Source organism: Salmo salar, chromosome 16 (genome assembly GCF_965601325.2).
Source record: "Salmo salar chromosome 16, fSalSal1, whole genome shotgun sequence".
NCBI lineage: Eukaryota > Metazoa > Chordata > Actinopteri > Salmoniformes > Salmonidae > Salmo > Salmo salar.
Window position 1 is genome coordinate 24,704,798 of NC_138306.1, and position 15,497 is coordinate 24,720,294.

At 48.0% G+C, this 15,497-nt stretch overlaps 1 protein-coding gene across 1 annotated transcript in view; it reads right to left on the reverse strand.

Annotated features, from left to right (window-relative positions):
- LOC106573509 (SH3 and multiple ankyrin repeat domains protein 3) overlaps window positions 1-15,497 on the reverse strand; it is a 169,781-nt gene that overhangs the window by 12,118 nt on the left and 142,166 nt on the right. The window contains exons 13-20 of the mRNA XM_082963248.1: window positions 9,199-9,323; window positions 8,772-8,907; window positions 5,305-5,385; window positions 4,961-4,984; window positions 4,222-4,352; window positions 3,865-3,970; window positions 3,246-3,787; window positions 995-3,132 (exon numbers count right to left, since the gene is read on the reverse strand). Coding sequence (XP_082819374.1) covers window positions 995-3,132; window positions 3,246-3,787; window positions 3,865-3,970; window positions 4,222-4,352; window positions 4,961-4,984; window positions 5,305-5,385; window positions 8,772-8,907; window positions 9,199-9,323 — 3,283 coding nt within the window. The remainder of the gene's footprint in view (window positions 1-994; window positions 3,133-3,245; window positions 3,788-3,864; window positions 3,971-4,221; window positions 4,353-4,960; window positions 4,985-5,304; window positions 5,386-8,771; window positions 8,908-9,198; window positions 9,324-15,497) is intronic.

Below are 15,497 nucleotides of genomic sequence, written 5' to 3' on the forward strand. Positions count from 1 at the left end.
ACGGCTAATGGCTGTATCCAGGCACTCTGCGCTGCATCGTGCTAAGAACAGCCTTTAGTCGTGGTATATTGCCATATACCATAACCCTTGTGCCTTAATTATAACATTTAGTCATGTTTTATGGTCCTCTACAGGAAGTGATTAATTAGTTAGTGTACGGTAAGCCTGATGTCTAATTGTATTGGTAGAAACGTCAGGAAGTGGATCATGCAAACAAGGTAACAACTGATGGTGGTTTGAGAATTAAAATAAACAAAATCGGTAAATTATTTCATTCCCATGGGGTTAGTTAATAGGCTGGTTAGGAAATGAATAATACAATGAGTTTGGGTTTACCCTAGTGGCTATAAACTTAAAGTTTACTCTCATCCGTGTCCTTGTAACATCTGTAGGAATACAAAGGACTTTCAGTAGAACAATGAAAGAATGGCGTGTCATACAATCACTCCTTAGGTTCCATACCAAAATTTCTAAGTGTAACCTCAACTCTAATCCTTATCTCACCTTGATATTGCAATGCTGTACCAGAGAGGAATGGGGATTGCTAATGACAGGGCCTGTTTGCACTAGCATTGCTAAGGAAAGTTAATGCTAACATTGTAGCATTGGCTAGGTATGTCTTCTATCCTCATTCTCTCTTACTTACCACGGCAGTTTGCTGTGCAGGGGGTATGGTGGCAGTGGCATACTTTATAATGGGAGAGAGCAAACCATGCACAACAAGGCCAGCAGTGATAATTAGAATGTAATATTTACAGATGTTTTTTCATCCTTTTAACCTTTTAACTGAATATGAAGCTTTTTGAACAGCTGAGTGGATATGTGAAAGCCTTGTAGCCTAATGGAACCTTGCTTTAATCCACCCAAAAGATTACATTTTGATTCTTAATTACTTCAAGGAAGGGAAGCAGGAATGATACATCTCAGAAGTACTTGAATAGGGCCTAAGATTGGTTTGGCCATGTTCAGTTAGCCTCCCTCTCTCCTGTCTTACCTGGCGCCTGTCACAGGGGACTTCCTCCCAGGGTCCAGCGATGCCCCCAGTGGCTCCTCCTCCCCCAGAGACCTGGTATCCTTATTCAGCTGCTGCAGTCTGGAACTCAGTTCCCCAATCACCGATGGTTTGCCTCCCTCCTCACCCCCCAGCCCTAGCCCCAACCCCCCTAGACTGCCAAGACTCCCCATCCCTAACCCCACCCCGGGTCCTCGCGCCTCCATCTGGTCCCCCCACAGCTTGGACCTCCTCTGGAAGAGGTAGCGGGGCCTCCCAGGGCCTCCCACCAGACCAGATATAGAGCCTGACCCCAGGCCTCCAGACCCAAGGCCTCCAGACCCAAGGCCTCCATGCCCCAGCCCTGCCCCTCCGGCCGCTGCTGCAGCAAGAGCAGCTGCCTGCTGCTGGGATAACAGCTCGCTGTCAGAGCTCTGCTTCAGCAACGGGTCCCTGAAGGTTACCGGGCCTTTACTGCCTCCGATGTGGGATTTTAGCCTGGGCTTGGGAGGCACTGGTGGCTTGTCGAGCACAAAGGGCTGCCCATCGGCATAGGAGGTATGTGTGTCGGCGGGCTCACCACTCTCCGAGGACAGAGTGGACATGCTGGAGACGGTGGACACGGTGCTGGTGGTCTCCAGGTGGTGGTCTCGCTCTCTCTCACTGGAGCTGCGTGTGTCTGCCTCCTCCACACCAGAGTCTGCTGCTGAACCAGACTCAGCCAGCAGGGCTGGAGGATGGGACTGGTCCGGGTCCGAGGGCTTCCCTGAGACGACTGCTCCTCCGGCGGAAGGCTGGAGAGGAGGGCCCTGAGGCTGGGTGGGGGTCAGGCAGGAGGTGGGGGTCAGGCTGGGGGTTGGGGTGGTGGTGGAAGGTATGAGGGCAGTAGGGGTGGTAGATGTTGTGGGGGAGGTGACGGATTTAGACTGGGGTACAGGGGTTCCCTGGGCTTGGGCTTGGGCTTGTTCCAGTGCTTGTGCCTTGGCCAGCAATCCATTGGCGAACTCATCCGGAGGTGGGAGCACCCCGATCTTCTTCAGCTCCTCTCTGGTCTCCTCATCACTTGAGGACAGCATGGCTGGAGGTAGGCTCACTGTGTAGGGCTCCACATCTTCCTCTGAACTACCCTGGGCCAAGGTAGCCTGGGCTGGGCTGGAGGGGTGCTGGGCCTGGGGCTGGGCCTGGGGCTGAGAGGCAGAGGGGCTGGGCGATGGAACCCGACTGAGGGAGGGTTTACTGGGCTCGGTGGCTGGGGAGGTGGGGGTCTGCTCCAGCCCTGGTTCCAGCCCCACTGCCTGGCCGTTACTGGTGGCATGGACCATGATTAGTCCAGCCGTCTTCTGTTGGGATGTGTCCATGATACTGATCAACAAACTCTTCTTATCCTCCGTTCTCCTCTCCTCCTTCCTCTCCTCTACTCTTCCCTCCATCTCCTGGCGAAGCAAGGCGGGTGAGGATGCTCCCCACTGGGGTTTACCAGCCTGGGGCGACCCCGGACTCCTGTCCCCATGCTGAGGCTCTTTGGTCTGGCTGTCGATGAAGAGCGAAGCCCCCTGACCTCCAGCCACAGCCCCAGCCCTTTCCTGTTTAGTCCTGGGCTCAGGGCTGCTGGCGGGGGACTGGGTCTGGGAGGTAAGTGCCCGCTCTCTTGCGGCCAGCGCAAGAGCCAGGGGCGAGTTAGGATCCAGGGGCTTCCCTGTGAGTGGGTGGATGAAGGTAGTGCCACCAGGTGAGGGACGCAGGGCCAGGGCAGGGGGTGGCAGCTGGCCAAATTCTCTGCTGAGCAGGCGCTCATCGATGGAGCGAGATGTGGTGTAGGAGGGGGCCTCAGGAACAGATCCAGACCCCCCCTCTATGGTCCCCACCGACAGGAAGACTGTTGATTTCCTCCGTTCCTCTAGACGGCGCTCTCGGTCCTTCACAGCGCCGGCGATAGCGGCAGCGAACGGACCTTTCCCCTGTAGCAGGGCCTCTCCCTGGAGACGCATACGCTCGCGCTCCACCATCAGCTGCTGCTGGTAGTAGTCGGCCCGGCTGGTGTGTGTGTGGCCGTGGGTGTGTGGGTGTCGACCTGAGGGGGAGGGCTCTCGGGAGTGGGCGGCAGCCAAGGCGATGCTGGCTCTCTCCTGAGCGTCCTCCACCTGGAGGGGTAGAGATGACAAGAAATGAGAAACTTCAACTTCAAAACAAACTTTGTTCACTTGCTACAGTAACAGCTAATAATCAGAATAAAGAAATAAACAACTTAACCTACCTGTAGCTGTTTCACCAGAGGGCTCTTCTTGCGCTGGGGCTTGGTGGGCGTGTACAACCCAATACTAAACTGTCCCACATTGGCGTACGGGTTGTCAATCACCCGGCCTTTCCTTTTAATTCGCTCGGGTGGTGTAGCGGAGGCAGAGGGGCGGGGGATGTCGGTGGGCTCCACGGGTAAGTGGGAGGAGTCTTGTAGAATAATCATTGACCTTGTCTTCTTCTGGCGTTCGAGATGGGAAGACTGGCGGGGCGATGGGTCGTAGGGCCGGTCCAGGTCCAGGGAGGAGGGCTTGAAGCTGGAACGACCTCCAGGATCATGACCCTGACCTTGACCCCTGGCAGGGGGAGGAGGGGGGCAGAAGGCGGGGGGAGGGCCTGTGTCCAGGTAGTAGAGGGAGGGGGGTGGAGGGGGGGCAGTCTGGGGAGGGGGCGGGATAGAATGGGAGTGGGAGTGGTCTCGGAGGCTGTCAGTCATGGAAGAGCTCCGGGGGAAACGGTGTTCTCCAGCCAAAGCCGACAGTCGGTCCTCCTCAGTCGCACCTAAAGTAGTACAGAGATTATGTACTATAGTTGCCAAGTTATTGACTGAGTACTGTACTAAAGGTGAAAGGTGTTACCGAATGACTTGGTCCTGGACATCCCTCTAGGCAGCTGCATATGACCCCTCTCCATCCCTGGGTGGAGCCCACCATGCAGTGCCATGCCCTGCCTCTCAAACAGCGACTGAAACACACACACAGACACACACACACGCTCACAAAAAGCTTTCAGACACATATTTAATACAAAACAGTATGTACGGTATATGAGTATGTGGGAGGGTATATATGCTGATATTATTCTGCGGCTTGTAGGTCTCTTTTTCAGAATGGCTGTGTGTGTGAATGTGTGTGTATGTGTGTGCGTGCGTACGTGGGAGAGAGAGAGAGTGTGCATCTATGTGTTTCTGCACACGTGTGTGTATGTGAACTCACGCTGATCTCTGCTGATGTGATTCTCCTGCCGGTAGGTCTCTGTTTGACAGTAGCAGCTCTGTAGTCGGCCTCTGTGGGCTGGGAACGTAACGTCAAATGCTCCTGGGGCGCTAGCATCTCATCTAGCCTTTCTGTACAGGGATCACACAGACAACACAGTCTGCAAACAGCGACACAGCATATGTGGACCAAGATGCTTTCTACATGACAAATTGTGAGTGTTTGCACACGATGCACAGCCTCTAGTCCCTGTCAGACATCTAGAAACTAGAAAATGTCTCATGGCCACACAATATCAACACAACCATGCAGGTCTACACATGTTCAAATATATTTCAATTGACAGTTACACCATGCATATCACACAACTAAAGAAACCTTCACTATGTTGGATTAGAGCACAGGAGGTTGGTGGCACCTTAATTGGGGAGGACGGGCTTGTGCTAACGGCTGGAGCGGAATGGTATAAAATACATCAAACACATGGTTTGATGCCATTCCATTTGCGCCATTCCAGCCATCCTCCCCTCAGCAGCCTCCACTGGATCAGAGGCACGGGGTGCAGCGTCTGAGTCTATAATCTTTGTGAGCCTCAAGACTGAGGAGCAGGTTCTGACTGACTGACTCAGAGCTCAGTGCCCACGTCGTGCCGGTGCTTCATCCATATTGAACAGTGTGTCAGGCTGTGATGCTCAGAGAGGCCATGATGATGGCTCAACAGGTCTCCACTCAGACTCACCTCCTCTCCTCCTCCGGACGGAAGCTTGGTAAAAGAGAGGACAGAAAATGTGGGTCAGGATGTGTGTGTGTGTGTGAGAGAGAGTGAGTGAGTCAAAGAGAAAGGAAATGTCAAGAGTTAAGGAGAAAGACTAGATTATGCTGTCAGAGCTAAAGACATGCTCTAAATTGTGTTAAGGCAGGAAGCATATTTTTATGAAAAAGGTGAAGTGGGAGAGAGAGAGAGAGAGAGAGAGACAAAGATACAGAGAGAGAGAGAGAGAGAGAGAGAGAGAGAGAGAGAGAGAGACAGACAGAGTAGGGACATATGTGTGAGAATGTTTGCGTCTGTGTTCTCACACTCACCCAGTTCCTCCAGTTCGGCAGTCATGGACTTGGAGCGCAGCGTCAAGGTGGTGCTGGGGGCTCTTTTAGGTGGCGGGGGAGCTGTGGAGAAAAGGCAGGGTGAAGATGATGATGTTGAGGGTGAGGAGGAAGGCTCCTTGGCCCTGCTGCCCAGCGCCCTGCGAGTGTGGCCCAGCCGAACGCTCCATCCTGTCTTCACAGCCTTTGCCTGGTCAGCCTGCGGAAAGCTGGACGACTTGTTCAGGCTGCGGGTAGACACACTCTTCTTCATCGTACCTCTCTCTTTCCCTCCGTCAAACACACAAACACACTCACACTCACCACCCCACTGAACACTTCGGTGGGGAGTACATTGTGCCATGCGGCCTTGGCAGAGGAAGAAATTGTAGATCCCACAGCTCAGAAATCCCTTGATACACTACCAGCACACCATTCACATCAGTCCGAATACACACATCTCCTCTAACCTCCAAAAACCCTGAGGAACCTTGTAAAGCCTACTAACTATTACAAATCAGCTCTCTATTAGTGCTGCACCAGTCCACAACCAATACCAAATACCTACATATTATTACTATACTATCCAGTCCACATCCAAATAACAGCAGAAAAGCTCACTGTTAACATGCTACAATACAATCCCTCAAAACAGATAGCCCATGCCATCACAGTGTCAACTACTACAGTGACATACCTCCCGCTGTGCTACATCGCATGTGCAGCTACACATGATCACAGCTAAAATACACCAGCACAGAATCACACCGCACAGCCTATGAAATCCATGCTGCAGTCCGCCACCCAACACACTATATCATCTGAACATGTTAAAATACAGCAGCATACCTTCCAGTCTCTGCACAATACAATACACCTCATTCAATATACTGTCAACCAGCCAGTCCCGTCTCAATGCACCACTGTGGAGAGCAACAACAGATCAGCAGAACATCTGGATGCCACCACAGCCTAGCTACGCTGCTACACTGAGCAGCTAGAAATCTGATCTAATCTAGTCCATACAGTATTACTTCATCACCGGTCAGCATATTCATGTAAAGTACGGAGAGAGAGAGAGAGAGCTAGAGAAAGTGTATTGCAATGCTTAATTCAAGCACGCAGCATGGTTGCTATGGTTACCATGGCGATAGCAAGGTTTGACGCAGAGGCTTGTGTGTGAGTGTGTGTGTGTGAGAGATAGAGAGGGGGGGGGGGGGGGGGGGGGGTTTCGAGAGTGTGTGAGAGTGTCTGCAGAGTTACAAATTGCAGAGAAGGTCCCCTTGGAGCAGCCTGTTAGAGTATTGAACACAGCTTAGAACAGCTTAGAACATCACAGAATCGCCAGGCAGAGCAAAGCCAGCTCAGTAGAACCCCATGGGGTGGTTACATCTCTCAGATCTGTCTACTGTCTCTCCCCTGTCCATTGCCCCCGCTCACCCCCTAACACACATTGTCTACTGTCTCTCCCCTGTCCATTGCCCCCTCTCACCCCCTAACACACATTGTCTACTGTCTCTCCCCTGTCCATTGCCCCCTCTCACCCCCTAACACACATTGTCTACTGTCTCTCCCCTGTCCATTGCCCCCTCTCACCCCCTAACACACATTGTCTACTGTCTCTCCCCTGTCCATTGCCCCCTCTCACCCCCCAACACACATTGTCTACTGTCTCTCCCCTGTCCATTGCCCCCTCTCACCCCCCAACACACATTGTCTACTGTCTCTCCCCTGTCCATTGCCCCCTCTCACCCCCTAACACACATTGTCTACTGTCTCTCCCCTGTCCATTGCCCCCTCTCACCCCCTAACACACATTGTCTACTGTCTCTCCCCTGTCCATTGCCCCCTCTCACCCTCCAACACACATTGTCTACTGTCTCTCCCCTGTCCATTGCCCCCTCTCACCCTCCAACACACATTGTACACACCTGAGTCCTCTAGTGTGACGAGAGCATGTGGGGACTTCATCATGACCAAGATGAACGTCTTCATAACCAACTCATTTCTCTGCTGCTGAGGGGAGGACCGCTCATAATAATGGCTGGAATGGAGTGAAATGAATGGCATCAAACACATGGAAACCATATTTTTAATGTTTTTGATACCATTCCACTTATTCCGCTCCAACCATTACCACGGGCCCGTCCTCCCCCAATTACGGTGCCACCAACCTCCTGTGATATCAGCTCAGTATACTCAGGTTTAATATTGTTGTCACTGTATAGGATCAGATTAGTTCACTCACCTGCAAAAACATCACCAGAAGGACAAATATTCCACATTTCTAGTCAAAAAATAAAACCTCTTGGAAAAAACAATATGCTGGATATGCAAATCATCCTTAAAAACAACATGCCGGATATGCAAATCATCCTTAAAAACAATATGCTGGATATGCAAATCATCCTTAAAAAACAGCAAAAAACAGCAAAGCAGGTCTGTCATGTTCAGCTCCACATGGACCAGTGTACTGTCTCTAGTGACAGGGGGACTATACATTTGTAATGACTAGACGATTCACAGATCACCAATCACTGACTGACTACTCAAAGACCTCCATATCACAGCTACCACTCTGCTGCTCTCTTTCATTTATCTCTCCCTCTCATGCATGCGTGTGTGTGTGTGTGTGTGTGTGTGTGTGTGTGTGTGTGTGTGTGTGTGTGTGTGTGTGTGTGTGTGTGTGTGTGTGTGTGTGTGTGTGTGTGTGTGTGTGTGTGTGTGTGTGTGTGTGTGTGTGTGTGTGTGTGTGTGTGTGTGTGTATAGGAGCGGGAGGTGCACATACTGGCACTAACACAGATCTGCTATCTACTGTCCAGATGGAAGTAGGTCAGAGCTATCTGTCTCTCTCTCTCCCACCCAAGGAGACACACACAGAGACACACGCACACACAAACACACACTTTCCCGAGGTCGTAGTAGCAGGAGTGAGTGGGAGATGTTTAGCAGAGAGATGATGAGATGCCGTTGACATGGAAACCACATGAATTTACAGTGTGCCAACGTGGTGAAATCACCTTGGTGATGGGAACGTACAGAACCTACTTCCATACATCTAGTGTCAACTGCCATTTCCAGGACAACATACTAATACAGAAGCTGTCATTTAAGAATCAAATGGCTATTGTGCTAAAGATCAAATACACGGAGCAGCTAATAATGGGACACCGGACTGGAGGAGGAGGAGATTACATCTGCAATGAGGGACAGGCAGTAGTGGAAGTCCCACTTTTCACCCTGTCCATTCCAGGAGGAGGCTGCTGAGGGGAGGACGGCTCATAATAATGGTCCGGAACAGAGTAAATGGAATGGCATCAAACACCTGGAAACCATGTGTTTGATGTATTTGATACCATTCCACTTTATTCCGCACCAGTCATTACCACGAGCCCGTTCTCCCCAATTTAGGTGCCACCAACCTCCTGTGATAGATACTCAAAATAGGACTCATAGACACATTGCTCACCTTTCTTGCGGACTACCTCCTCAGACTCAGGTTTGCGTGTGACAGAGACCACCTTCATCAGCAGGCTGTTGCCCCCCTGTCTAATCAGAGACACCACCTGCTTATGGCCCACCTTCACCACGTTCACCCTGTGTACCTGGAAGACACAAACCCGCACGCACGCACACACACACACACACACACACACACACACACACACACACACACACACACACACACACACACACACACACACACACACACACACACACACACACACACACACGCACACACGGCACATACAAGGCACAAACACACACACACACGCACACAGGGCACATACAAGGCACAAACACACACACACGCACACATGGCTGGAGGTCAGACAAAGAGCTGAGAGGCAGTGGCGGTAGTCCATGGGGTTGGAGAGGAGAGGGGATATGGTTACCTCTATGAGGAAGTCTCCTGTCCTAAGCCCTGCCCTCCAGGCCACTCCCTCCACGTCGACAGACTCCAGGTACTGGAGGGCAGGGAACGCTGGTGTTGGGGTGAACTCCTCAATGGGTGTCTCAGCTGGGAACACACAGAGAGGATGACTTGATTTAGATACAGAAATGGACAGATCTTTCAACACAAGAAACACATATTCATCTCAGAATATTCCACAAGGTATACTCATTGAATCATGAGAGATACACTCCATGGCCAAAAGTATGTGGACACCTGCTCGTCGAACATCTCCTTCCAAAATCATGGGCATTAATATGGAGTTGGTCCCCCCTTTGCTGCTATAACAGCCTTTCCACTTTATATTGTAACATTGCTGTGGGGACATGCTTCCATTAAGCCACAAGAGCATTAGTGAGGTCGGGCATTTATGTTGGATGATTAGGCCTGGTTCACAGTCGGCGTTCCAATTCATCCCAAAGGTGTTCGATGGGGTTGAGGTCAGGGCCCTGTGCAGGCCAGTCAAGTTCTTCCACACCGATCTCAACCAACCATTTCTGTAGGGACCTCGCTTGGTGCACAGGGGCATTGTCATGCTGAAACAGGAAAGGTCCTTCCCCAAACTGTTGCCACAAAGTTGGAAGCACAGAATCGTCTAGAATGTCATTGTACGCTGTGGCGTTAAGATTTCCCTTTACTGGAACTAAGGGGTGTAGTCCAAACCATGAAAAACAGCCCCAGACCATTATTCCTCCTCCACCAAACTGTACAGTTGGCACTATGCATTGGGGCAGGTAGCATTCTCCTGTCATCCGTCAAACCCAGATTCGTACATCGGACTTCCATATGGTGAGGCATGATTCATCACTCCAGAGAACGAGTTTCCACTGTTCCAGAGTCCAATGGTGGCGAGCTTTACACCACTCTAGCTGGTTCTTGGTATTGTTCATGGTGATCTTAGGCTTGTGTGCGGCTGCTCAGCCATGGAAACCCAACGAACAGTTCTTGTTCTGATGTTGCTTCCAGGGGCAGTTGGAACTCGGTAGTGAGTGCAACCGAGTGCAACCGAGAACAGACAATTTTTACACGCTTCTGCACTCTGCGATCCCATTCTGTGAGCTTGTGTGGCCTACCACTTTGCGGCTGAGCTGTTGTTGCTCTTAGACGTTTCCTCTTCACAATAACAGCATGCACATTTGACCAGGGCAGCTTTAGCAGTGCAGAAATTTTACGAACTGACTTGTTGGAAAAGTGGCATCCTATGACGGTGCCACGTTGAAAGTCACTGAGCTTTTCTGTAAGGTCATTCTACTGCCAATGTTTGTCTATGGAGATTGCATGGCTGTGCCCTCGATTTTATACACCTGTCTGCAACGGGTGTGGCTGAAAAATCCACTAATTTGAAGGGGTGTCCACATAGTTTTGTATATATAGTTTACATTCTGTATTAAGAAAAACCCACACACATCTGCCTTCTGAGTTACACACGGAGTTGGATACAAACAGCAGCCAGCGAGTGAATGTGTGTGTGTTTATAATAGAGTGAGTTGAGGCGGACTCTACAGTGTGTTCTATAGTGTATTAGTAACAGTGAGAGGTGAGATGGACTCTACAGTGTGTTCTATAGTGTATTAATAACAGTGAGAGGTGAGATGGACTCTACAGTGTGTTCTATAGTGTATTAGTAACAGTGAGAGGTGAGGTGGACTCTACAGTGTGTTCTATAGTGTATTAGTAACAGTGAGAGGTGAGATGGACTCTACAGTGTGTTCTATAGTGTATTAGTAACAGTGAGAGGTGAGGTGGACTCTACAGTGTGTTCTATAGTGTATTAGTAACAGTGAGAGGTGAGGTGGACTCTACAGTGTGTTCTATAGTGTATTAGTAACAGTGAGAGGTGAGGTGGACTCTACAGTGTGTTCTATAGTGTATTAGTAACAGTGAGAGGTGAGGTGGACTCTACAGTGTGTTCTATAGTGTATTAGTAACAGTGAGAGGTGAGGTGGACTCTACAGTGTGTTCTATAGTGTATTAGTAACAGTGAGAGGTGAGGTGGACTCTACAGTGTGTTCTATAGTGTATTAGTAACAGTGAGAGGTGAGATGGACTCTATAGTGTGTTCTATAGTGTATTAGTAACAGTGAGAGGTGAGATGGACTCTACAGTGTGTTCTATAGTGTATTAGTAACAGTGAGAGGTGAGGTGGACTCTACAGTGTGTTCTATAGTGTATTAGTAACAGTGAGAGGTGAGGTGGACTCTACAGTGTGTTCTATAGTTTGTGTTCTATAGTGTATTAGTAACAGTGAGAGGTGAGATGGACTTTACAGTGTGTTCTATAGTGTATTAGTAACAGTGAGAGGTGAGGTGGACTCTACAGTGTGTTCTATAGTGTATTAGTAACAGTGAGAGGTGAGGTGGACTCTACAGTGTGTTCTATAGTGTATTAGTAACAGTGAGAGGTGAGATGGACTCTACAGTGTGTTCTATAGTGTATTAGTAACAGTGAGAGGTGAGATGGACTCTACAGTGTGTTCTATAGTGTATTAGTAACAGTGAGAGGTGAGGTGGACTCTACAGTGTGTTCTATAGTGTATTAGTAACAGTGAGAGGTGAGGTGGACTACAGTGTGTTCTATAGTGTATTAGTAACAGTGAGAGGTGAGATGGACTCTACAGTGTGTTCTATAGTGTATTAGTAACAGTGAGAGGTGAGGTGGACTCTACAGTGTGTTCTATAGTGTATTAGTAACAGTGAGAGGTGGACTCTACAGTGTGTTCTATAGTGTATTAGTAACAGTGAGAGGTGAGGTGGACTCTACAGTGTGTTCTATAGTGTATTAGTAACAGTGAGAGGTGAGGTGGACTCTACAGTGTGTTCTATAGTGTATTAGTAACAGTGTGAGGTGGACTCTACAGTGTGTTCTATAGTGTGTTAGTAACAGTGAGAGGTGAGATGGACTCTACAGTGTGTTCTATAGTGTATTAGTAACAGCGAGAGGTGAGGTGGACTCTACAGTGTGTTCTATAGTGTATTAGTAACAGTGAGAGGTGAGGTGGACTCTACAGTGTGTTCTATAGTGTATTAGTAACAGTGAGAGGTGAGGTGGACTCTACAGTGTGTTCTATAGTGTATTAGTAACAGTGAGAGGTGAGGTGGACTCTACAGTGTGTTCTATAGTGTATTAGTAACAGTGAGAGGTGAGGTGGACTCTACAGTGTGTTCTATAGTTTGTGTTCTATAGTGTATTAGTAACAGTGAGAGGTGAGATGGACTCTACAGTGTGTTCTATAGTGTATTAGTAACAGTGAGAGGTGAGGTGGACTCTACAGTCTGTTCTATAGTGTATTAGTAACAGTGAGAGGTGAGATGGACTCTACAGTGTGTTCTATAGTGTATTAGTAACAGTGAGAGGTGAGGTGGACTCTACAGTGTGTTCTATAGTGTATTAGTAACAGTGAGAGGCGGACTCTACAGTGTGTTCTATAGTGTATTAGTAACAGTGAGAGGTGAGGTGGACTCTACAGTGTGTTCTATAGTGTATTAGTAACAGCGAGAGGTGAGGTGGACTCTACAGTGTGTTCTATAGTGTATTAGTAACAGTGAGAGGTGAGGTGGACTCTACAGTGTGTTCTATAGTGTATTAGTAACAGTGAGAGGTGAGGTGGACTCTACAGTGTGTTCTATAGTGTATTAGTAACAGTGAGAGGTGAGATGGACTCTACAGTGTGTTCTATAGTGTATTAGTAACAGTGAGAGGTGAGATGGACTCTACAGTGTGTTCTATAGTGTATTAGTAACAGTGAGAGGTGAGATGGACTCTACAGTGTGTTCTATAGTGTATTAGTAACAGTGAGAGGTGAGGTGGACTCTACAGTGTGTTCTATAGTGTATTAGTAACAGTGAGAGGTGAGGTGGACTCTACAGTGTGTTCTATAGTGTATTAGTAACAGTGAGAGGTGAGATGGACTCTACAGTGTGTTCTATAGTGTATTAGTAACAGTGAGAGGTGAGATGGACTCTACAGTGTGTTCTATAGTGTATTAGTAACAGTGAGAGGTGAAGTGGACTCTACAGTGTGTTCTATAGTGTATTAGTAACAGTGAGAGGTGAGGTGGACTCTACAGTGTGTTCTATAGTGTATTAGTAACAGTGAGAGGTGAGGTGGACTCTACAGTGTGTTCTATAGTGTATTAGTAACAGTGACAGGTGAGATGGACTCTACAGTGTGTTCTATAGTGTATTAGTAACAGTGAGAGGTGAGATGGACTCTACAGTGTGTTCTATAGTGTATTAGTAACAGTGAGAGGTGGACTCTACAGTGTGTTCTATAGTGTATTAGTAACAGTGAGAGGTGAGGTGGACTCTACAGTGTGTTCTATAGTGTATTAGTAACAGTGAGAGGTGAGGTGGACTCTACAGTGTGTTCTATAGTGTATTAGTAACAGTGAGAGGTGAGGTGGACTCTACAGTGTGTTCTATAGTGTATTAGTAACAGTGAGAGGCGGACTCTACAGTGTGTTCTATAGTGTATTAGTAACAGTGAGAGGTGAGATGGACTCTACAGTGTGTTCTATAGAGTATTAGTAACAGTGAGAGGTGAGATGGACTCTACAGTGTGTTCTATAGTGTATTAGTAACAGTGAGAGGTGAGATGGACTCTACAGTGTGTTCTATAGTGTATTAGTAACAGTGAGAGGTGAAGTGGACTCTACAGTGTGTTCTATAGTGTATTAGTAACAGTGAGAGGTGAGATGGACTCTACAGTGTGTTCTATAGTGTATTAATAACAGTGAGAGGTGAGATGGACTCTACAGTGTGTTCTATAGTGTATTAGTAACAGTGAGAGGTGAGGTGGACTCTACAGTGTGTTCTATAGTGTATTAGTAACAGTGCGAGGTGAGATGGACTCTACAGTGTGTTCTATAGTGTATTAGTAACAGTGAGAGGTGAGGTGGACTCTACAGTGTGTTCTATAGTGTATTAGTAACAGTGAGAGGTGAGGTGGACTCTACAGTGTGTTCTATAGTGTATTAGTAACAGTGAGAGGTGAGGTGGACTCTACAGTGTGTTCTATAGTGTATTAGTAACAGTGAGAGGTGAGGTGGACTCTACAGTGTGTTCTATAGTGTATTAGTAACAGTGAGAGGTGAGGTGGACTCTACAGTGTGTTCTATAGTGTATTAGTAACAGTGAGAGGTGAGGTGTACTCTACAGTGTGTTCTATAGTGTATTAGTAACAGTGAGAGGTGAGATGGACTCTATAGTGTGTTCTATAGTGTATTAGTAACAGTGAGAGGTGAGATGGACTCTACAGTGTGTTCTATAGTGTATTAGTAACAGTGAGAGGTGAGGTGGACTCTACAGTGTGTTCTATAGTGTATTAGTAACAGTGAGAGGTGAGGTGGACTCTACAGTGTGTTCTATAGTTTGTGTTCTATAGTGTATTAGTAACAGTGAGAGGTGAGATGGACTCTACAGTGTGTTCTATAGTGTATTAGTAACAGTGAGAGGTGGACTCTACAGTGTGTTCTATAGTGTATTAGTAACAGTGAGAGGTGAGGTGGACTCTACAGTGTGTTCTATAGTGTATTAGTAACAGTGAGAGGTGAGATGGACTCTACAGTGTGTTCTATAGTGTATTAGTAACAGTGAGAGGTGAGGTGGACTCTACAGTGTGTTCTATAGTGTATTAGTAACAGTGAGAGGTGAGATGGACTCTACAGTGTGTTCTATAGTGTATTAGTAACAGTGAGAGGTGAGATGGACTCTACAGTGTGTTCTATAGTGTATTAGTAACAGTGAGAGGTGAGGTGGACTCTACAGTGTGTTCTATAGTGTATTAGTAACAGTGAGAGGTGAGGTGGACTACAGTGTGTTCTATAGTGTATTAGTAACAGTGAGAGGTGAGATGGACTCTACAGTGTGTTCTATAGTGTATTAGTAACAGTGAGAGGTGAGGTGGACTCTACAGTGTGTTCTATAGTGTATTAGTAACAGTGAGAGGTGGACTCTACAGTGTGTTCTATAGTGTATTAGTAAAAGTGAGAGGTGAGGTGGACTCTACAGTGTGTACTATAGTGTATTAGTAACAGTGAGAGGTGAGGTGGACTCTACAGTGTGTTCTATAGTGTATTAGTAACAGTGAGAGGTGAGATGGACTCTACAGTGTGTTCTATAGTGTATTAGTAACAGTGAGAGGTGAGATGGACTCTACAGTGTGTTCTATAGTGTATTAGTAACAGTGAGAGGTGAGGTGGACTCTACAGTGTGTTCTATAGTGTATTAGTAACAGTGAGAG